Source organism: Pseudoliparis swirei, chromosome 5, assembly GCF_029220125.1.
Source record: "Pseudoliparis swirei isolate HS2019 ecotype Mariana Trench chromosome 5, NWPU_hadal_v1, whole genome shotgun sequence".
NCBI lineage: Eukaryota > Metazoa > Chordata > Actinopteri > Perciformes > Liparidae > Pseudoliparis > Pseudoliparis swirei.
This window is the reverse complement of record NC_079392.1, coordinates 20,241,360-20,263,561: the sequence shown is the minus strand read 5'-3', so window position 1 is coordinate 20,263,561 and position 22,202 is coordinate 20,241,360. Positions and strand designations below refer to the sequence as shown.

At 39.7% G+C, this 22,202-nt stretch overlaps 4 protein-coding genes across 4 annotated transcripts; 2 read left to right on the top strand and 2 right to left on the bottom strand.

The window, feature by feature from the left end:
- Positions 1-1,863: 1,863 nt before the first annotated feature.
- On the bottom strand, positions 1,864-5,554 carry ndufb5 (NADH:ubiquinone oxidoreductase subunit B5). Its single transcript, XM_056414639.1, has 6 exons — positions 5,432-5,554; positions 4,689-4,771; positions 4,144-4,210; positions 3,959-4,020; positions 3,520-3,626; positions 1,864-2,082 (listed from the first exon to the last, which is right to left on the bottom strand). Exons 1-6 carry the CDS (start codon positions 5,547-5,549, stop codon positions 1,962-1,964), a joined length of 558 nt encoding a protein of 185 aa, XP_056270614.1. The 5' UTR covers positions 5,550-5,554; the 3' UTR covers positions 1,864-1,961.
- A 232-nt stretch (positions 5,555-5,786) lies between these two features.
- Positions 5,787-8,470, top strand: mrpl47 (mitochondrial ribosomal protein L47). Its single transcript, XM_056414638.1, has 7 exons — positions 5,787-5,933; positions 6,384-6,532; positions 6,638-6,698; positions 6,779-6,875; positions 7,029-7,159; positions 7,972-8,067; positions 8,173-8,470. The coding sequence occupies exons 1-7, from the start codon at positions 5,800-5,802 to the stop codon at positions 8,279-8,281; spliced, it is 777 nt and encodes a 258-aa protein (XP_056270613.1). The 5' UTR covers positions 5,787-5,799; the 3' UTR covers positions 8,282-8,470.
- A 234-nt stretch (positions 8,471-8,704) lies between these two features.
- Positions 8,705-18,643, bottom strand: actl6a (actin-like 6A). The gene is made up of 14 exons (XM_056414633.1): positions 18,481-18,643; positions 17,214-17,290; positions 16,246-16,420; positions 14,517-14,617; positions 14,051-14,148; positions 13,782-13,876; positions 13,197-13,303; positions 12,640-12,729; positions 12,474-12,535; positions 11,818-11,932; positions 11,246-11,326; positions 11,049-11,144; positions 10,768-10,854; positions 8,705-9,394 (listed from the first exon to the last, which is right to left on the bottom strand). The coding sequence occupies exons 1-14, from the start codon at positions 18,503-18,505 to the stop codon at positions 9,314-9,316; spliced, it is 1,290 nt and encodes a 429-aa protein (XP_056270608.1). The 5' UTR covers positions 18,506-18,643; the 3' UTR covers positions 8,705-9,313.
- Positions 18,644-18,739: 96 nt separating this feature from the next.
- aldh7a1 (aldehyde dehydrogenase 7 family, member A1) lies at positions 18,740-22,145 on the top strand. Its single transcript, XM_056414632.1, has 2 exons — positions 18,740-18,801; positions 20,248-22,145. Exon 2 carries the CDS (start codon positions 20,253-20,255, stop codon positions 21,879-21,881), a length of 1,629 nt encoding a protein of 542 aa, XP_056270607.1. The 5' UTR covers positions 18,740-18,801; positions 20,248-20,252; the 3' UTR covers positions 21,882-22,145.
- The last annotated feature ends 57 nt before the right edge of the window (positions 22,146-22,202 follow it).

The window sequence follows — 22,202 nt, the reverse complement described above, 5'->3', positions numbered from 1 at the left end:
CATCCAATGAGTCATTTCTTTGAGTGTACTTCAATTGAATCAACATCAATGACCCTTGCAACGCTTTCACTTTATATACTTTACATTGTATATACATTGCAGTTTTTGTCATTTAAATGTAATATGTTCTGCTCTGCTATTTTTTGGTTTTGTATATATTGAGCATTTGTTCATACTTCATAATATTAGAGTAACTGCTTGCTGCTGCTACAACCAAATCCCCCCCAGGGATGAATAAAGTATCTACCGATATATATATATATATCTTACCTGCCTTGATGACTTTTTTTTTTGCCTTGATGACTTTTTTAATGCTACAATGGTTTAGGAATAGAGTGAGATTTAGTGGCATCTAGTGGTGAGGTTTCAGATTGCAAGCAACAACATACCCCTGTTCACTCCTCCCTTTCTACGCGTGTCAGAAAACGACGGTGGCCGTCTGATGGGGTTAGGTATCTATAGGATTGTATTACTGCAAGGAGATACCCTGTAGTTGCCATTTGTCCAATAAATCAATCAAATCTAAAAATCAAATTGCCTATGATGCACCGCGGGTTTTGTAGTTGAGCCAAAAGAAAGTAATGTCCACTCCATTTCCATATTCCATTTGTCTGATAATTTATTTACTAAACAAACAAGCAAACAAACTAAAAATAACAAACAACAACTGTTGACACTGCCTCTCATGTGCTGGTAAAAAACCATAGGCCACCCCAGTGCATGCTGGTCCTGGTCCGGCCCATTCCTGTATAATCCCCGGTGCCTACAGTCTTACCCAATTAGTGAACAATCAACAGAAAAAACTAAATAAATGTAAACGACAAAAACATATTACTTTTCAATAAAACTACATACTAATGTCAAAATAACTAGCCCCAACATATCATTATCAATAATTTGTCATTTTTATGACTGAATAACTGCTTTTAAAAACACCTATACAAAACACAAAAATTCAGAAAATATCAATATTGATTGTAAAGCAGTGACTACTGTTTACAACAACAATGTCACTTTATTAAGTCATTAATATCTCACTGGAATATAAGATATAAGATAGTCATTTATTTGCGAAAAAATATCTGTTCATTATGAATCAAATACATATACTCTATAATTTAAAGGCTTAACACTTTCCCAGTACAGATAGTGTGGCACAGTAAAAATAAAAGCATCATATGTATTCCAAGGCACCTAGGTGAAGACAAATGTCCTGTATGAATTTGTAAAATTCATATAAATGCCATTAATTTGCGGTCATCCATTCCTGGTTAGGCTCTCGAATATAATGCAAACAAATAGAAAGACTAATTCTGGGGTTAAAAAATAAAATACTGTACCCATGTGTACAAGCATGTGTTTATGTATTGTACATGACTGGGTATGCATTGACATACCTGTGTATGTGCTCATACATATATTCAACCAGTTGATCCATTACAAACTCAAACTATTAATTCAGTACTTGGAGAGTAATATTAGCCATGTTTTATCTGTACCCTGGTTAACCTTTGCAGAGTGGTGGCTATTTTGAGATTATGCCTGCCTACACTGGGTGAGGCAGGGTACCACCTGGACAGGTAGCCAGTCTGTCACATGCAGACAGACAAGCACTCTCACTTGTATTCCGAGCTATTGGGATATTTAGGCTCTATAAATTCCCCCTGACGGCATGTTGAACTGTGACAGAACACAGAAGCATCCGGAGACACAGAGAGGACATTCAGACTCCACACACAGAGATCATTCCTACCTCACCAAGGAAATGCAAACTATTTCACAAAAGATTTAAATAATTGTACGCACTTAAGGTAAACAAGTTATTGCAGCACAAAGCCAATAAAGACACTGTCTGACAAAATATCAGAGTTTATATAGATACTTTATTTACGCAAGAAGGGAAAAAATGTACACACAGTGACATTGATCGGCTTGATGTACTAATGGCTGACGCGTCAGGATTAATGGTCAGGACTATCCTTTGGGCTGTGATCAATCCGCCCCTTGTCTATTGTCTCCAAATGGAACCAGGGGCCGTCTCCCTTTGACCTCATCTGTCGACGCACCTCCAGCTGTGTCAGTCTGTTGACGACAAACAGGCAATGAATGAATGAAATCCTGCTTCAAAAATGGAAAAGACCAAGTTGTGAATCCCAGACTGTTGCTACACTACTCTTCACTTCCTTTTCACAAAGCCACGAGAAAAGAAAATTGATCACCCCAGTTTTCATAAAAATCAGATTTTCCTTTTTGCTTGGACAACAATTCTCATGAACATCCTTGTGTGATTAAACCCGTAGACAGGAATGGAATCTATATGCGTAAGCGTGTTGGTTTATGTCACCGGCAATTATAGTCATGTCAAATCTTTGTGTTCATGTGTCTATTTTCAGCATTTAATTTGTATTCCTGAAATGCTCAGTACATGTGTCATACAGAAATGGCTGCAACAGACCAATCCATTTCAGTTTTGAAAGTTACATACAAAAATATTTTAACACATATTTACACCCTGGAACAATAAATCAGTTTTAAGACTGTTAATGACTGTAAGAGGGGCTATGACAGCCCCTCTAACTGCTACAGACCAAACTTCTTCCTTAAAAGAAACAAATTTGTTGAAAAAAAAAAAAACATGAAACCTGTTGTGTTGAAACAAAACTGTCGCACTACTCTCAGGATGCTTCAGTGCAACTGGACACTTGTTACAATGATATACATAACACCAGATACAAGCGGAGTCCATGAAATTCAATATAAACTTGCACAAGAATCTGCCTCACACATGCTTAACTAACAGAAATCTGAAACCTTCAAATGAATCACTACAATAGTGTCAAAAGAAATATCACAGAATTATTGGACTGATCCCTTACAATGCATTCATACTTATAGCAATGAAACCACTATGCAAAGTAATAGTTTTATATCAATATTGTAATAATGTTGCACTATATAACACCAGTACTTTTTATATTTGCCAACAGTAGTAATACAAGGAATTAACATATTTTTTTCAGGATACTAACCTCACACATGGTCGTTTTTTTTCTAGGTAATGATAAAATACAGTAATGTCTACCTGAGCAGAGAATGAAGTCGCTTTCCCTCGAATGTGTTTGTTTACATAGCCAGGCCTTGGTTCCCCTTCAGGGAAACATGTCAGCGCTGTTGCAGTTGTTTAAATAGAAAGGTCTTCATGCCCTTGTATCACAACTGTGTTCCAGTCTTCATAAGTGACAATATTTTGGTGACAGAAGCTACAACATAACACACTAAGAATAAGAATAAGAATATACACTTTTATTAATCCCCAATTAAAGGAAAATTCTTCTCATTTACCCTTCTTAGTTTTTATGAGCAGGGCTGTGTGCGGCCGCGCGAAACAACTGGGGTTCAGCCTGCTCAAGGACACTTTCGACTTACACATAATGGGGGAGGGGGGGATCGAACCCACAACCCTGCGGTTGCAGGACGGCCCTCTTACCCCACTGAGCCGCCACTAGTACGAAAACTCACCTCATGTCTGCCTTTTCTTTCTCTATTTGGATTGCAGCCATCATCTTTTCATAGTCCTTCACTGGGGAGTCATAGAAGGTCCGTGTAATCCACCTGGTGATGGGGTGCTGCCATGACAGGTAAAAAGGAAAACAATATTTTTGAGGGCTGAAAATATATTTGATCTAAATAAACAAATCACAGATTTTTCCCCTGAAAGTAATCAAGTATTTCCTCAATTAGATGACTCTCCTCTTACTAAATCTATGGTCAAACATAGCTGCTTTAAAGTGTGGCACTGCAGCAAAAAAATTATTATGTCAAAGATAATTATAGTATGCACATACTGATGCAAATTTTAAATGTAAAGCATGCTTCAGCCCATAATCTTTTACTAGGGTTCAGACCCCTTACAATAAAAATCTGCTGGAAAAAATTAGATACGATGCAAGCAAAATACCTTGTAGTACTCCCAGTACTCAGGTTCGTAGTTTTCAGGAGCTTCAGTCAGCTCTGCTTCACCTTCACAACACAATCAACATTTTTTTTTACCTACTCCTCAAATGACATCTTTAAGTGACCAAATATTATTCATTTATCTAAATAATGCACACCAAAACTTAAAGTGGTGTCTTCTTTACTTACCAATGAAGATGTTCACACCTGTGACAATGACAACTATAGGAATGCCGGTCAGCAGGATGTAAAATTGCTGAAAAAAAATCAAAGAGGAGAATATAAATCAAGACTGAGCCAACATGTCAGAAATAAATGTTGCTTTGATACTAAAGTAGTTGACATTTTATGCATGGCTTTTATTTCAAAACATATATGGTATATACAAACTACTAGCACAGGAGTAACTGTTTAATTTAGTCCACATTTGGTTTGATGCTTGCATGGCTCAAGTCATAACTGGCTCTGTGCAATGTTAATAATATAAGTGTGGAAGCTTATTCTACCGCTGAAATAATAGTCCTTCTATATCAGGACACCTTCATTTGTGAAATTTAAATAAGACATGAGTTTTGAGCAGTGATGCAAATACATTCAGGAATACAACAACATTTCTTGGTTATCAAGACACCAACATTTCTGAAAACTGACTACTGCTGGCATTGATATTATAATCTACTGCAGCCTCCAAATTTAGGACAACACAAACCTATTGTCATGATCGGTCTACTCACCAATAAGCGCAGAAATCTCCTGTCATAGAAGTCAGTGGGTTTGATGACAAACATTTTCTTTCCATGATTCCAACGGACAGCCACTGCAAGACAAGCAGGAGAGAGTGTTGTGACTTGTGAGCATGTATTTCATAGTTAAAGGTGGTTTATTGGCATAGTATAGAGGTCATCATATAAAACCAGACTATTAGCACTGATGAAGACTTACATGTGTGGTTATTGTACTAATGTTATGAACTTATTAGGCTCAGTGTTCACTATATCCACAAAACTGAAGATTAATATCGCAGAGGTGGGCAATATTACTGGTCCATATAAATTCTGACATCAAGTCAAATCAGTTTTATAGCGTCAACACATTACAAGTAGGTTTACACACATTTAGCTAATTTAATTTACAGAAAAAATCTGAACCAAGACATTTGTTATGATATATTGTTGACATGCAAACACTATAAAACAACTATTACACCGGCTATCAGATACTATTTGCTCTAATGAAAATGCAGGTACCTTTAGAAATAGTATCTGCTAAAAAATAAGAGTAAGCAAGCTACCTATAACTATTAAAGTTACGTCACAAACGTGATGTACTTTGTATTGACAGCAGGACAAACGTTAAAGTTACCAGCTAATCCTAGCTGATATTAGCAAGCTAACAAGCCTCGGCGCAAGGTCATAAGAAGAGACAGCCCCCTTGAGGGTCAACTTCGTACTTTATAAAGATCCAGCGTGTCTCTTACCTTTATCTGCCCGTGGGATTGTTCGAGTGAGCAGATTTGCCGCATTATTTCCAGATTTCAGAGGACTCAGTCTGGCTGCAAAAGCAGCAGCAGACCTGAGAATGCTCATGCCCACCATCTCTACAAAGGGACGACGGTTCAACAACACGAGCTCTGATTGGTTGAGGACACAGTGAAGCAGAACTCGCCATTTTTAATGGGGGCAGAAACGTACATATATTTTCTAGTTAATTTGTATTATTATGTAAGCACAGTATATAACATGTTTTATATACATATATATAAATAACTTTAAAAAGCAATAACAAACATATATATCAGGTGTAGAGAAATGCATTGTGGGTAAAGTGGGAAGGACAACGTTAAAGATGGCGACGTCCTCATCAGCAGGACGCGTTTTGACTCTTTGCAAGCAGTTTCAAAATGTCTTTCGGATATCCTCAGCGACGAACAGCACGCACTGTTCTTCTGCTTTGACCAAATACCAGCCTCGTCTTTACAGGTAACGATAAGTCGCGGTTGCAGTTAGTGAAACATGGCATAAAGGCGCCTTGAAAGTCAACGTGTTCACAGTTCACACTGGCCCTTGTTTGTCTGGAAGCTGTCAAGGTGTTTTGTCTTATACATTACAATAAATAAAAGTCCCAATGAATTAAGTCTTTAATTTCTGATTTCCATTCATTTGTTAAGTGAATCTATTGGCAATGGATTGACGTGTAGTCATGGGTTCAGATATATTTAGCAGTGTTTTATAAATATATATATATATTTTGTTTGGTGTATAGAAATGAAAGGAGATATTTAAAAGTGAGACATAATGCACTTGTTTGGGCAAAACAAGTGCATTATTATTGCTGACTTCCTAAGAAATTGGCATCCCAATTGTGTTTTGTTTTAAGGTTGCTGGTCCCTTTTTAAGTCTTGTGATGTAAATTTATTTTGCACCCACCAGGCAAAAGTCTCCCCTTGCTGCCCTGTCTTGGTACAGTCCCAGCATCTCTGTGGGTCAGTGTCGAGCCTTGCACACAACCGTCTGCAGGAAAGGGCTGGATGAGTTCTTTGACCTCCCTGAGAACTGGGGACAGGCCACCGTGAAGTCAGGTAAAACCCTTAAGTAAGCTGGTATTCTGAGAGCTCACGTAGCCACTGTGGCTGCACAGTCTGCTTGTAGCTTTATTAATGGAACATTGTGTGAACATTTAATAGGTGCACCGTGGACTGCCAAACAACTGAGAACCAAGGGCAATGAAGATTTACACAAACTCTGGTAAGCACTGTTGAGATCACACATGTGCTTCAGTGTTTGCACATTTATCAGCTGTGTGTTACACTCTCGTTCTCTCTCAGGTATGTGCTGTTAAAAGAAAAGAACTTGCTGGCAACACTTGAGCAGGAAGGAAAGAGACAAAGAGTTCAGATGCCGAGTCCAGAAAGAATAAGGAAGGTTGGTATGATGCTCAAGGGACATCTCCTCCATTAATGTAGAAATGGGAATTACATTTGACACATACATTTTGGCTCAGCCTTTTGCGATCCAGGGTTTCTATTTAAGTAGGAGCCCTAGTGTAGCTAAATCTTGCTCTCCTTCTCCTCCCAGATTGAGCGATCGATGATCAGAATGGAGACGGTGGTGAAGGAGAGAGAGACTGCACTGCGACTGCTGCAGACAGGACAGGAGAAAGGCAGACCAGGAGCCTGGAGGAGGAACACATTTGGATTTGTCTACTGGTGAGGGAAGAGGCTCCCTTATACATTATATCACACATACACATGGAGAAAGCGGCACGCATTGTAAAGGTTCCCTATGTCGTTTCTGTAACATTACACAGTAGCTGGATTCTCGCGATGTCTCGTTCGTGTGAGAATCGCAGGACCACTTCACATGAAAATCCATCTAGTCAGGCTTCAGGTTTGTGTTCCATAAGCCAGAGCACGGACCAATCAGCGTCCTTTGAGGAGCTACTGGCAGCTCTAGGCCTGGCTTGAGTGTATTGCATATGGAACTGGAGAACGTCGCTGAAGGTTTTAGCCCAAAATACGTTTTTTTTGTGTCTTCCCGAGACTGGCTTCGGCAAGTTTTATTGCCAGATGGTTGATCCAATCACCTGTCGATTATTTTTGAAATTGTCTGCACTTTTCCAAACGTGTTTCCAATGACACCTTCGGAGATGGTTTTATGTAGCAGTTTTGGGACCTCTATAGTACTGTGAGGCATGTTTTACTGATCCACTAATCAATGGGCGGTTGTTACACACCAAGATATGCTGCAATAGGACAGGGAAGAAGAATCCGAGCTTGTTAACATGTAAACAATGCTGGATTTTAAATGCTTAAAATGATTTCCAAAAGCTTTAGAAATGAGGAAAGAGCTGAATGATGCAGACTGAGTATTATTATCCAAAACTGATCCTGATTTCAACCAAATTGATAGACTTTCTGCAGTTGGTCTGTTGCCAGAGTGCAGCACATCAAGCTTCAGGCTTTAGAAAATTATACGTTTATAGTGTCATCACGCATGTACACTTTTTTCTTTCCCTCAGGTATCGATTCAAAGAATATGCCATTCCTTGGTACATGAACAGAAAGTATAAGCGAAAGTTCTTCTTCACACCCAAGTTTGTCCAAACTCACATAAGGTAAGGCGTGGCACACATGTCATTTTGAACCCTTTTGTTCACACTAAGTAAAAGATGTGGAGATTTTAATCCGAACTTCTTCTTTTTTAAATGTTTATCTTCCAGGCTGCGCACAGAGAAGCATCTTCGAATGAAGGCCAGGAAAGTCAACTTGGAGAAGAGAACAAAGGCCAAACTCGAGGAGAAGTTTCCTCAAGTAAAAGTTTCTGCATAAATGTCAAGTGCATGTTTTACAATTAAGGAATATTGGACACCTGTTTATTTAATATGAATACTCGCATCTCAATTGGCTCATCAAATTATTGAAGGTTGTCTCCAACTGTTGTCCTATGTTGAGTATGAGTGTTTGATTTGTCTAATTGATATTTGATCCTATAAGAAACTATGCTACATCACCCTGAAATGTTTTGGTTGCCTTTTCTTTTTTATAATATCAAAATGGATTGACTACTCTTAAGATTTACTAATCTGTAAAATTATATATGTATATATAATATATATACGGTTTGGAGATTGTTGCTTTAAGAATGTTAATGTAACTTGATTGCATTAAGAGTTACCAAAATGTAAACCTGTGTTTCATGTTTTAAAAGCAATTAATAAGACACCCCCATAAATTAAAATAACCATGTACATGTAAAAGTTATACAAACTTGTACTTTTATCACAAACTTATTTGTATTGACACAAATAAGCAGAGGCAAGATCTGGTTTTTGCCTCCGAGTTTACTGAGTACACAAAGTTATAAACAGAAGGAATCATTGAGCTGTACGGTCTTTCCTCCAAATACACAACCCACATTTTACCGTGTCGGTATTCGGTAGAAACCTTTCAGAGCAAATTCTCATGTGTTTTTGACATTGCGATCAAAAACTTGATTGAGTAACTATGGACTGACATTTAATGATCCTCAGAACAGTGGGAGAAAGACATGTACAATTCAAGATTATGTCGCCACTGGAATGCAAGGTTTCCACTAAACTGATCTAAAAATAAGGCAACAGACGTAACCGTAATGACAGACAATGGAGCTCAAACCATCTTTCATCATAGTGACGGTTTACTTTGTAAATGTTTGTCTGATTTTTACAATAAATCCAAGACAGGCGGCATATTGACAAACTATTTAAAAAACAAACAAATCATACAAAACAAGAGTGATCAGTGGGTGGTCCAGGGCCAGAGGTGAACTCGTGATGAGCTTGTGGCGAAGATGGTGATGAGAGGGTCGGGTTGGGTGTAGAATCAAGGGCACTTCCTGTCTACACACTGCTTTCCTCCCTCCTCATACTCCTGTTTGGAGATCCACATCTGCTGGAAGGTTCCCTGGCAGACACAGAAAACATGTTTAGTTCCCTTAAATCAGGATAAAAAGTAGGAAAATACATCCACGCATAACCACAGACCAAGCTGTTAAGGGGCTGTCTGCCAACAAGGAGCCACATTTTAAAGAAGTGTGTATAAACAGCAATTCTACTTTAAATGTAATCCAATCAGTGAACTAAATTGTTTTCGGACCGTGTACATTCATGACGAGCCCTGGTGCACAGACTGTATAGAACAGGTGGATGTAGTCACCCATTGGCTTGTGGACTGTCGTTTTTAAGCATCTTGGTTTTTGCAACCAGAAGCGACACAAATAGGTGGAGATCAGGACAACCAAATGATGAATATATTTTTAGGCAACCAAAATGATTACCATTAACTTTAATAAACACGTTAAATTTGTTCGGTAAAAACGTGGACAACTGCCAGACCAGACACATTGTGGAAGCAACCCGTCGCAAGGTAGCCAGGGCATAAAGCACGATCCATTCTTCCCACAATGAACCATTTATTTACAGACCTTCTCGAGCTAAACATTGAACGCAGGCAGCATTGTCTCAAAGACTGTATGCAGAGCCTTGCGCTGTTTTGCAAGTGGTAAATTGTTGTACATTGTTGTACAGTGTTGAACATTGTTGTACAGTATCGGCGATGCAGAACATCGGGATAGCCGCTCTATGCCGAGCTGTTCATAAAGTTTATTTAGTGCTTGAGAAACTTCTGGATGTGTTCATTACGCTCCCTGGCCCATACAGATTCACACACACATATTCAAACTCCTATTCTATATGGTCATCTCCACATACTTGAATATACAAATATATATTATCTACTTGTTCTGGAAGAGTTGAGCCATCAAGCCGACTGCCAGCAGGCACATTTAAAGAAATAATCAAATTGATTGGGGTGATGAGGCACTTAAAATGATCCGATACATTTTCCCAACACTTATGCTGCGTTGACAACAAAAGCGTTGAGATTCATGAATGCACGAGAATGGATGAGAATAAAGAGGATTTTCATCCAGTTATTCAGACATCGTCGGTGGAAGTTACTGAACTATGTGAGCCAACGGGTGATGTTGGACGCTTCCCCCTTTTTATGTCGGAGGGGCACGCACAATAATCCTGAGTTCTGACACCTGGTTCGGATTAACAAAATAGTTTGAGGGTGGATCAGCCTTTGAGAAACCGTGAGCCTGATTTCAATCATCGGGTTAATTTAAGCTGGATAATAGGACATTTGATCGACTTTGTTGAAGCACGTATGAGAAATAGGGCCCAGTTTCTTTACCTCAAGAACTAATGACGATCAAACGATTAAAACCCTGTTGACATCTTTTTACAACAGTGTAAACTGCTTTGTGTCCTTACGAGTGATGCCAGGATGGAGCCTCCTATCCAGGCACTGAACCGGCGCTCCACTGTAGTGTTGTTGGCTATCAGCTTCAGCCTCATGCTCTGCAAATCACAGACAAACAAGTTAAACTTTGGCTGGAAATATCGCAGTGCTACGGGATGCATTTAAATGATCAGACCACATAAGAAATTGTGTGCACAAATCAAAAGTATGTGTTTGTAATTCAATTTCCGATTTAGCTGCAGTCTATCAATGATTAATAATGTGTTCGGAGGAGGGGCTGGCATCAACTCACCGGAGGGGTTTTCTGGGAGAGTTCTCTGTTCAGTCTGTCTGTGAAGCCCTGAACGAGCGTGTTTCCTCCGGTCACCACCACACTGCCATATAGACCCTGAGACACAAAGTCAAAAGGTTCAGCAAATTACGGTTGATGTTTTTAAAGCCATGCTGAAGACAGTAACAAAGAATTAACTCATCAAGCAAGATAGTCACCGGCCGGATGTCGATGTCACACATTCCCACGCTGGTCGTCACCACATGGCTAACTCCCAACATGGTGTTTCCTGACAGGCCCTGAAGTGATCACAACAAACAACATCACTTAATTATTTTTTCTTAAAAATATTCCATTACACATTAACCCTTGTGTTGCCTTAGGGTCATTTTGACCCGAATCAATATTACACCCTCCCCCCGCCTTAGGATTCATTTGACCCCATTCAATGTTTAATGTCGGTGTTCTTTCGGTAGTCAACAAACAAACATAAAGTGCCTCACACTTAAACTTGGAAAACAATATTAATTCTAATAATTTTCTGGAGGTTTTAATTGCTGGCGTCAAATTGAACCCAAAGGGTAAAATATGTTAGTAAATATAAAGGTAACAGGAGGGTGAAACATTGAATCGGGTCAAAATGACCCAAAGGCGGGGGGAGGGTGTAATATTGATTCGGGTCAAAATGACCCTAAGGCAACACAAGGGTTAAAAGCGAAAAAATATCTTTTTTTGGGGCAGCATATTTAGCTATTTTGTATGCCCTGTTCGCTACATATTAATAACAGACCTTGGCATTAGAGGGGTCAAACAGCCCCTCTGGGATCTTCAGCCTCTCAGCCCCAAAGTCACAGTTGTAGCCGTTGGGCAGCTCATAATGCACTGTGGGCATCTGTGCAGCAACCCTGATGAAAGAGAGAAGACTGAGGAGGGCTGGGCGATTTCTCAATATGACAATTATTCAATAAAGTAGAGATGTCGTGATATATAGAAATGTTGTCTAAATGAAATTTATAATAACAAACACATACTCTAACTTACATTTCTCAGACAATCTGATGTGAAATATTTGAACACAACAGAATTTGAAGATTGCAGTAATGTTTTTACATCACAATAATATAAAAGGTCCACTTGGAACCCAAAAGCAGTGTGCAGGGTTTACATTCAGCTTTCTTGCTCAACCAAAGAATTCCGCTCATGGGAATATGCCAGTCTAGTTAAATCCAACATGCGTTCACGTAAACATAGTCAATGTACAGCTGGAAATATTTATTTAAATGTCATCTATAATTTTACCTAAAACTCTTTTTGTGAGGCAACTCAGATTTGAACTGTTCAGAAGAAGTTTACTTTCACAAACCTACACATAAGCTGAGGGTAAAAGTAAAAGATAATGTCTACGTTAATGTCAGATTCATATTAAGTTGAAAATAATGCCCTTACTGTTCATCATATGGCGAGTCTGACACCTGCAACACAGACACCTGGAAGTCCTGGATCACACACTGCAAATATTAAGAAAGACAAGTTGGCAGACATTCAACCAAACACAAAACATTCCTTCATTACGGCAAGGTCAACAAAAGGTGTTTTAGAGTTCGCTGCTTACATTACACATGTAGTTGTGCCATGAGCGTGTGACTTGAGGTAGTTTCTCCTTTTTCTTCCAGCTGGCCGGTGATGCCTCTCGCACTCCATCCTGTAATGACAAACACTGTGGTTGACATTGTCTGGTATGAAGGAAGATGGCAATAAGACTGTGTAGGCACATAACGCACAATAAAGAGTTTAGTTTAATCTTCTTAGTCCATCTTTGGGCCAGGAAGATTCAGTGTATTTTCGATTATATGGCCTTTATTTAAACAGGTAAAATCAATGGAACAAAATATTTCATTACCCTGTATGGATGTTTTTATCGTAACATTCAAAACACAAATTTGCATTAATAAATACACATTTGTCCATTGAAGATTATTTGTAAGACACCCTCTTCACCTGTCCTGAACACAAATGCCACTTACATGTGCAATAAAACACAAAAACTCAACGGTTAACATGTTTTCCGGCTGGAGCAATACATCGCAAATATTTATACGAGATTATTTAAAATGTACTGTTCACCTGTGAAACACTGAAATAAGATGCGCTACAATAGTCTTGTCTTACCTTTGATGCAATCATGTACGGCGGGATTATTTCAACATTTAAATCTTGAAAAAGCTCCCTACACTGCATGCTCATAAAGTCTCCAGCCAGGGGCGATTTGACAATGCCTGTCAGAGAAAATAAAAAACACATGACTACAAGGAACACAGTAAATCTCTACCATTTGTATATATATATCTCTACACACATTGTTTGAAACTTGCGTCAATTGATAAATCTCTTGATGTGGCTTTAATGAATTAGCAATCTTCTGTTTCACTGCAGCTCAGACTCTTTGGTTCGCTTTGTATCAAAAAGCATTATGTTGGTGTTTTACAACATGATTTAGTTTCATCTGGGAACAAAGATATTTCTAAACGTTATGGCTGTTCATGACGACAACAGAAGCTTGGAATAACATTTCTGCAAACAACTGGCTTGATAGGCTGAGATGCAAGCTCCAACCAGCAGATGGCAACATTAATCAAAGAAGATAACACATGCATCACATGTTCTATTACTCATTTTAGCTGATCAGTTACTTTGTAAAAAAAGTAAAACATGCGGGTAGATTATTAATGAGTAGTGAATGATTGAGGATAATACCTTGCTGCAGGACATAGCCATCATGCACTGGAATTGCTGTGGTGTGTGTGGCTCCGCTGTCCAGAACCAAGCTGGTGGACCGCCCATTGGCAAAGCTTACACACTCAGAGTAAAGGAATTGTAACCCAGTTCAACGAATAACAGATACATTACTGGTTCAACAGACTTTTCAAACAGAGAAGCATAAACAGACATTTAATGTAAAACAAAAAGACGCAAATCAGGTTTGTCTCCCATCCTTTTCTGGACCAAGTGGTAGTAAAGGATACGCAGATAGCACAGCAGATTTGCAGAGGAAGAAGGCGGGAATGTTGTAATGTTCAAACATCAGCTCTGTCAGTTTCTCACGTTTCGCTCGTGTGTTCCACTGCAGACACAAAACAGAAAAGAGGCCGCCCACAACAGATTACCGTCAGCACAACATAAACTACTGAGTTTCTTCGTGATGTGATGTAGACCAGAGCAGGAAACACTTCAGCTCTTAAATACAAATCCTCACCTCAACATATTTGGATTACTGCTAAAACAAACAGCATCTCAAAAAGCTCACCATGAGTGTTGAACTAACATGCTAATATTCTAAGAACAGAACAGGACTTTAAATCTGCCACCATTTCTCTGTTTGCTGATAAATTAAAACGGTGTGAATACATCGTGTTGCATGGTGCAATCACAGAATATGTAGCTCCCAGCCGGTGTTGTTCAGACTCTAGCTCGTACAAAATGCCAACTCACCGATGCTTCTGACATTAGCACTGGATGCATACTGGGTTCAGACTTGAAGTGCATCTTGTAGGTGTGATCCAAAATGGCCTGGAAACTGTCCCAGTCCTCAACTGGAAAAGAAGCCGAAGAGAAAACACAACATGGTTTATTAAATGTCAAATCACTGCCAGATTGTTGCCGATTTATGTGTGGATATTATACATGAGAAAACAACAACCTGTGCTTGAACATGATAGCCAAAATTGTTAAAAATACCTCATCTAATATTGGAAAATAAGATTGCAACTATGTATGTTCTCAAGATATGTCTTTACTATATTTATGACTTCAGGCCTACAAAGAAAATCAACGTCACAAAATGTTTGTCAATCATCGTCATCACAGTTGCTGGGTTAGATGGTGGAGAAAATAGAGCGACGGTGATTTTTTTTAAGATAGAAATTGAGCATCAGGCACCAATGTTCCAGGTCAGCCCTCCGAGGGAGCCTGGAGTCCCACAATGCTGTTCTGCTGCAATTAAGATTGGTGTCACACTCGTCTCTAAATAGCCTCACAGCCAAACTCCACTGGACCAGATTATGATGAGCATCATCAGCTAGGTCAGTGCAACAGAGCGCTCGTTTCACATTTGCTGTCAGAAATCAAACACAATTGCACAGAGAATGTTGGCATGGCTTGAAAATACCTGATTGGCTAACAGAGGAAATTAATGTACACCAATTTAGAAAACTGGTTAATGTTTACAGAATATATGCCATAGGTGTAATAGGTCACAATTCCGTGGATGCAGTTTCACCGATGTGAGGCTTGAATGATTTGTAGTTAATATAGCTTGTTTGTATCATATTATAAGTTATGTGAACCTCACAGTAGTATATGCAAAATTGTAATGAGCATTTCCCCTTGTTTTTAAACATTTTATAGACTAAATTAAATGAATAATCAAAGGAACAACAACAAATTGTGTTGATAATTAATAAAATCAGCTGTTGCTGCCCTAACTTTAGATAATTGTGCCATGAGTGACAACAATTAACAATTTTTCTAAAATATAGTTAAGAAAAATAACTTTGAACAGACATAAGGAAAACAATAAACATCAACAGAAAATGGGGGAGAGAAAAAAGAAAGTTGGAAATCTGTGATTGAAACTGAGTCAATACATAGGAAAATAATACATGATGCAAAAATAATAATTAACAGTTACATTTAAGCTCCAAAGACAGCTCGGACATGAGAACCACAGCTGGCGTTGAATGTCAAACAAATGCATGACAGACATTTACATAGGAAATATGATCACTGTTAAGCAGACATGGTGGTTCACCCAAGACCGCTTTCCACCAAAAGGACACTAGTTGGGAGAGCTCATCATTGCATTGGTCTTCAAATAATCTCATTAATATTCATGATGAACGACACTCGGGGTTGTGACGTGTTCATCTACAAAATCAGCTGTCAGACTAACAGACTAATTATGGATTATGTTCACACAGACAGGATTATAAATATTCAGTGGCGTTTACATCACAAACTACGATAAAAAAACAGGGTAATGCAGTCACACACAACCCATTTATCTTCATATGGGTTGTAGATGCAGACATATTTCAGCATTGCACAAACATTACTCATTTTTTAAACAGCCTTGTTTACTAACCAATAACATGGCAGTTAAAAATCTAAATGTTCTTTTGGTTTGAATACACTGAAAAAAAATAAGAAGTAATGCACTCACTCATGCCGTTCTTGAGCGGAGACATGACCTCCATGCTCTCCCTGGGTACCCTGAGCTGGTTGGTATCAATATAATAGTTGGTGCCACTCTGCTTGCTCTTTTCTCCATCCGTCTCCATGGGCGTGCTGCCATCCTCTCGGTCAATGGTCACACCTATCACCGTGGGGAAGTCCGCCTGAACCGAGCCGAAACAAATCACATCACAATACAGGTCAATGCCAATCATAATAAATTATATAAAACCTTTATCAGATGAACCCAAACACTGACTGAGAAACTGAGAGTCAGGCAATGCTCGTCTGACTTTTACAAAGATTAAGAGTGCAGTAGTTTTGAAATGCTCAAAAGTACCTGGTTTCACTCTGTAATGATTTGGTATGTACTGACTGATTCATCTTGCAGACACAATGTCTGGCTGAAGTGATAGCAAGAAAAGCAAGAGTGTTACTAATAACATTACATTGCTGTGTTCTATTTGGGTGTCCCAGTAAGCATTGGAGGTGTGACAGTAAGCTAGCCTGTACAATACCAAGACCCTTCAACTGAAGCAGCTAAATAGAAATTAGCCATCATTCATTTTATGCTACCTGTGTTTTTCCTGCTCTGACATGTCTATTCTTACAGAACCAACTCTCATTACAGGTGATGACCAGGGCGTATCATAATGTGGTATGTGCACAAGGCCAGTATTAGAGATTACACAGATGAATTTGATAATGGGCATCTGTGTTCATCTTTGACATTTCTCTTACCAAACTGATATTTACACAATCGAGATCTCCACTTAAAACACAGATGAATCAAAACCAAGCATGCCCATTAGAACGATCTGAACTAAATGTATGTCGTCTGTCTCCAGGGTGATAGTCCTCATTTCTTGACATAATCAAACACCCAGAGGGAAGATGAAGATGCACAGAGAAAAAAAAGACACATAGTTAATCAGGTCATTTGTGTGATCCACTTACCTTGGGACAGTCTTCACCTGCGTAGCCAGCTCTTACAGTGTATGAGCCAATGTCGAACACCAGAGCTCCCACCTCATCTGCAAAAATGAGAATTTCATTAAAGACAGCAACAAATTATCCATCATTAGCATAGTTCCCTTCCTAACAAGAGACCCTTTTAAGGAAGGTACAGATCTTGGAAAAACTAAATGACAGTTTGGGTTTCTGGGTTAAAATTGTATTTTACACTCTGCAATATATTTGAGTTTTTTCATTTCATTGAGCAGTTCTTTAAACAATATCCCTAAGACAAAACAACAACAAATCTTTCCATTACCCCCATACATTTGCACAATAAGGTAAAAACGTCAGATATGTGTACCTAGCAGTTTGCTTAGTCACTGGCAGAGGTCGGCTTGAGAAAGCTTGTCTACTCTTCAGTTATTCCAGTATTGTTATTAATGAGATTACCATTTATGTGATCTTTCCTTATCGTACGTTACATAAAGTACAAATATAACAGGCTCCTCAGCTGATACCCTTTGTACAATACAAATCTTCTAACATTACTTTAAGAAAATTAAACATGTGGTGTGAAGATGCAAATCACTAAAGTGGCATTTGTTAAAAGGTGTATGTTGTATATACTGCCTTTTTACTCCGCTACACAGGCTGTTTTTCAGATCTGCTACCGTAAACTACGTTAGGTTTTATTGATATTGTAATAAAGCTACTTAAAGCAGGCACAAGTATTACGTTGCTGAATGAAAATCTAATTATAGTTAATGGTTAACATTACTAGCAATAACGACATGAATGGCACAATAAAGCACACAGAGTAGTAACAGTTATATCTTGGATATATAAAACCAAGCAAAGAGGGGGAAAGAGTACTTAAAGTACATATAACGTTCACCCTTTCAGCTGAATAAAAGTGGAAACGTGTATCTCCAAATCCGAGGAAACTATAATAACTACACTGTAACGTTACATGAGTTCGCCAAACCCACTTTCATTCATTTCCCTGCTAGCTACCTAGCTAGGCGGTAACTGAGTTACACAGCTAGTTGTTGGATCAACACATTAAACTCAGTCGAATGACGCACGGAAAGTGTTCACATATTCACATATTCTTAAACGCGTGCCGATCTAAAGATGCCAGGGAAGCTCTACCCTCCCGCGAGACTTAAACGTTAGCACAGCTAGCATAGCTAGCTAACTATAAAGCTGGCTAAAGCTACAGAAGAACGTGTACTCGTTTGGTTTTATTTCACGAGAGCCCACTCACCGCCTCCATACACTCCGCCGCTCATCCTCTAGATGATCTCAACGACAACTTTCTTCAAAAAAAATGATTATAGCAGAATCACAACCGCTAAACGGTTAATCACAACAAAGGGAAATGTGTTAGCATGGATCAATCTCACAAAGCAGGCGCCACACTACGTCGAAGCGACTGTCCAATCAGAGTGCAGCACAACATCAGCACTTCCGTTTCAGCTGTGCCGTAAAACATAAAGCGACTGTGCCGGAAACGTCAAGCGGCTGTCGTGACTGCAAGTACCTCCATACTCAAGAGTGGACGTGGCCCTCCGCACTTTCTATCAACGTGAGTAAAACAAGTGATACATAAGTAACATAAACTTACTTTTGATGATTAAAAAGTGATCTGCAGATAATGGTGTAAGACTAGGTTTCATTAATGCGCGGTGATGTTAGTGAGAGTAACCGCAGGACCTTGAGTGGCGGTCGTTTAGACTAAACAACATTGACGCTGATCTCGGCGACCATGTGAACTTCATGCTGCTAAAGTTGCAACACGGACATAATTGTCTCACAAATGTAAACCTGCAATTATTGTTTTGGATTACAGTCAGCTGTATTGTTGGTTACAATGGTCTCCTTTTTATTTAATAAGTTTACGTTTCGACAGCCTCGTGGTTGTCCCAAGTGGGGTTACTTGCGCAAGCGCATGTTGGATATGGTTGAGTAACTTACTGGACATGAAGTACACGTCTGAGGAAAGCTAGGGTTATGTAACCCCTCGACTATTTTGAACGAACTGCACACAGGGATAATTCAGTCACAGTCCAAATACATGCGTGTGGCTTCAGTAATTTACTTTCAGCTGAATATCTTTTTTTTTTTTTTTAAATAAGGTTCTCTAAAAATGTCGTGCGTTTACTATTAGTCGATTAGATATCAGAAAAAAGGAATGGAGCCCAACGGGACTTCTTCAAATTGCCCTATTTAGTGCCACCAACAGTGAAATCCTCAGACTATACTACATATTGGAGAAGATTAGGAAAACCAGAAGATATTCACACCTGCAGGTGCTGAAACCAGTTAATTATTGGTTCAATACAATTAAAAATGCATAACTGATAAACAAAATGTTTTCAGATTAATCTTGTATCTGTCAATCAACTAAATAACAATGTCCAACACTGTTTTCTGTAAATATATGCATTCATAGAGAAGGAGTGTAATCTATTTTTGTATTAGCTGGTTTCTGGTCAACACCTGTTGACCAGAAACCAGGTCAACGTTCAATGGAGCGCCTGTTTGTGTATCCTGCACTGCTCTGTAATCCAGTTTAATAAGCAACTTCAAGTTATATATTACTTTGAAATGTAAAAGTTAACTCCTGACCTTGCAAACAGCAGTTGTCAAAATTGGAGCTGAAATGAATAGTCCATTAATTGGATGTGTTGAATAACATACATTTAGTAAGCTATTACTCAAAATATTTTAAGTTGTTTATCCAAGCAACAACCATTCTCAGATTCAAGCTTTTCAAATGTGATAATTTACTGCTTGTCTTATAATTGTAAACAAAAATATTATTGGATTTTAAAATGTGGGTTCTAAGAAATTGAGGGATACATTTTGCTATTTTCTTTAAGTTTCAGCAACTCTGAAAATAATTGTTAGTTGCCGCTCCAGGCCGAACAAGCTCATCTGAAGGTTGTATTGAAATTCAGCTGTTGTTTCATGAACGTGCTTTAAACTTTTTTTAACTTGTACAATTATTTTAAACTTTATTTACTTCCAGTACCGATGCAGCGCTGCCTCACTCTGACCTTTGCCCGGCACCGCAGGCTCCTCTTAAGACAAACATTTGCAACTGTCCACTGCCAGCAGTCAGCAGCCATGTCAGGTCTCCTCATCAGCCAGCCCAAATACTCCTGGCTGAAGGAGTTGGGCTTGTCTGAAGACAACCCTGGCGTTTATAATGGGAGCTGGGGAGGCAGCGGGGAGGTCATCACGTCATACTGCCCCGCCAACAATGAGCCAATTGCCAGAGTAACCCAGGCAACCATGGCGGAGTATGAAGAAACTGTCCAGAAGACGAGGGAGGCTTGGAAGATGTGGGCAGATATTCCAGCTCCCAAAAGAGGAGAGATTGTGAGGCAGATCGGAGATGCGCTTAGAAAGAAGATTAAAGTCCTAGGTAGCCTGGTGGCTCTAGAAATGGGCAAAATCTATGTAGAAGGAGTGGGAGAGGTCCAGGAATACGTTGATGTATGTGATTATGCTGTTGGTCTGTCAAGAATGATTGGTGGGCCCATGCTGCCCTCAGAGAGACCAGGCCATGTCCTGATCGAACAGTGGAACCCAGTCGGTCTTGTCGGTATCATCACGGCCTTTAACTTTCCTGTGGCTGTGTACGGCTGGAACAATGCCATCGCTCTGACCTGCGGCAATGTCTGCCTCTGGAAAGGAGCTCCAACCACACCTCTCACAAGTGTGGCAGTTTCCAAGATTGTGGCTGAGGTGCTGGAGCAGAACAACCTGCCTGGTGCCATCTGCTCCATGACCTGCGGAGGGGCCGATATTGGCACAGCCATGGCAAAGGATGAGCGGGTGGATCTGGTGTCGTTCACTGGCAGCACCCATGTTGGCAAGATGGTGGCCATGATGGTGCAGGACAGGTTCGGTCGTAAGCTGCTGGAGCTCGGTGGAAATAATGCAATCATCGTGTTTGAGGATGCTGACCTGAATCTTGTGGTACCCGCCGCCGTCTTTGCAGCTGTGGGAACCGCTGGCCAGCGCTGCACAACAACCAGAAGGCTGATGCTGCACGAGAGTCTTCATGACTCAGTAGTTGAGAGGCTCGCCAAGGCCTACAAACAAGTCCGCATCGGAGACCCCTGGGATCCCACCACCCTTTACGGGCCTCTGCACACTAAACAAGCTGTGGATCAGTATCTGGCAGCTATTGAGCAGGCCAAGCAGCAGGGCGGCACTGTGGTCTGCGGAGGAAAGGTGATTGATCGACCTGGAAACTACGTGGAGCCCACTATCATCACAGGGCTGGCTCACGACGCTCCCATTGTCCATACCGAAACCTTTGTCCCAATACTGTACGTCCTCAAGTTCAAGACAGAAGAGGAGGCGTTTGCCTGGAACAACGAGGTCCAGCAGGGTCTGTCCAGCAGCATCTTCACCAAGGATATGGGTCGAGTTTTCCGCTGGCTCGGGCCCAAAGGATCCGACTGCGGTATTGTGAATGTCAATATTCCGACAAGCGGAGCTGAGATCGGAGGAGCCTTTGGTGGAGAGAAACATACCGGAGGGGGAAGAGAGTCTGGCAGTGACTCCTGGAAGCAGTACATGAGGCGTTCAACCTGCACGATAAACTACAGCAAGGATCTTCCTCTGGCCCAGGGAATCAAGTTTGAATAAAAGTTGAACAAAACATGAAATTATTTTGGATCAGTCAAAATGTTCCTCTATCAAATCGATGTTGATGGTTGTTGCTCCAAATATCAAACATGGTTTGAAAATTGTTTTGTGTTAACGTTCAAATAGTTTTCCCCCTAATGTTGCTGTGCACTTTTCTACTAACCCATAACAAGTGAATTTGAGTGCTAGAGGACTGTAAATGATACTTTAAATTGTGTAAAAATAAATAAATCTTGCCTTATTTATTTTGGAAGAAAACCTGGAGTGGACCATTTTTATTCATGTTCAGATTACATCAGTCATCGCAAATATCAACACTGT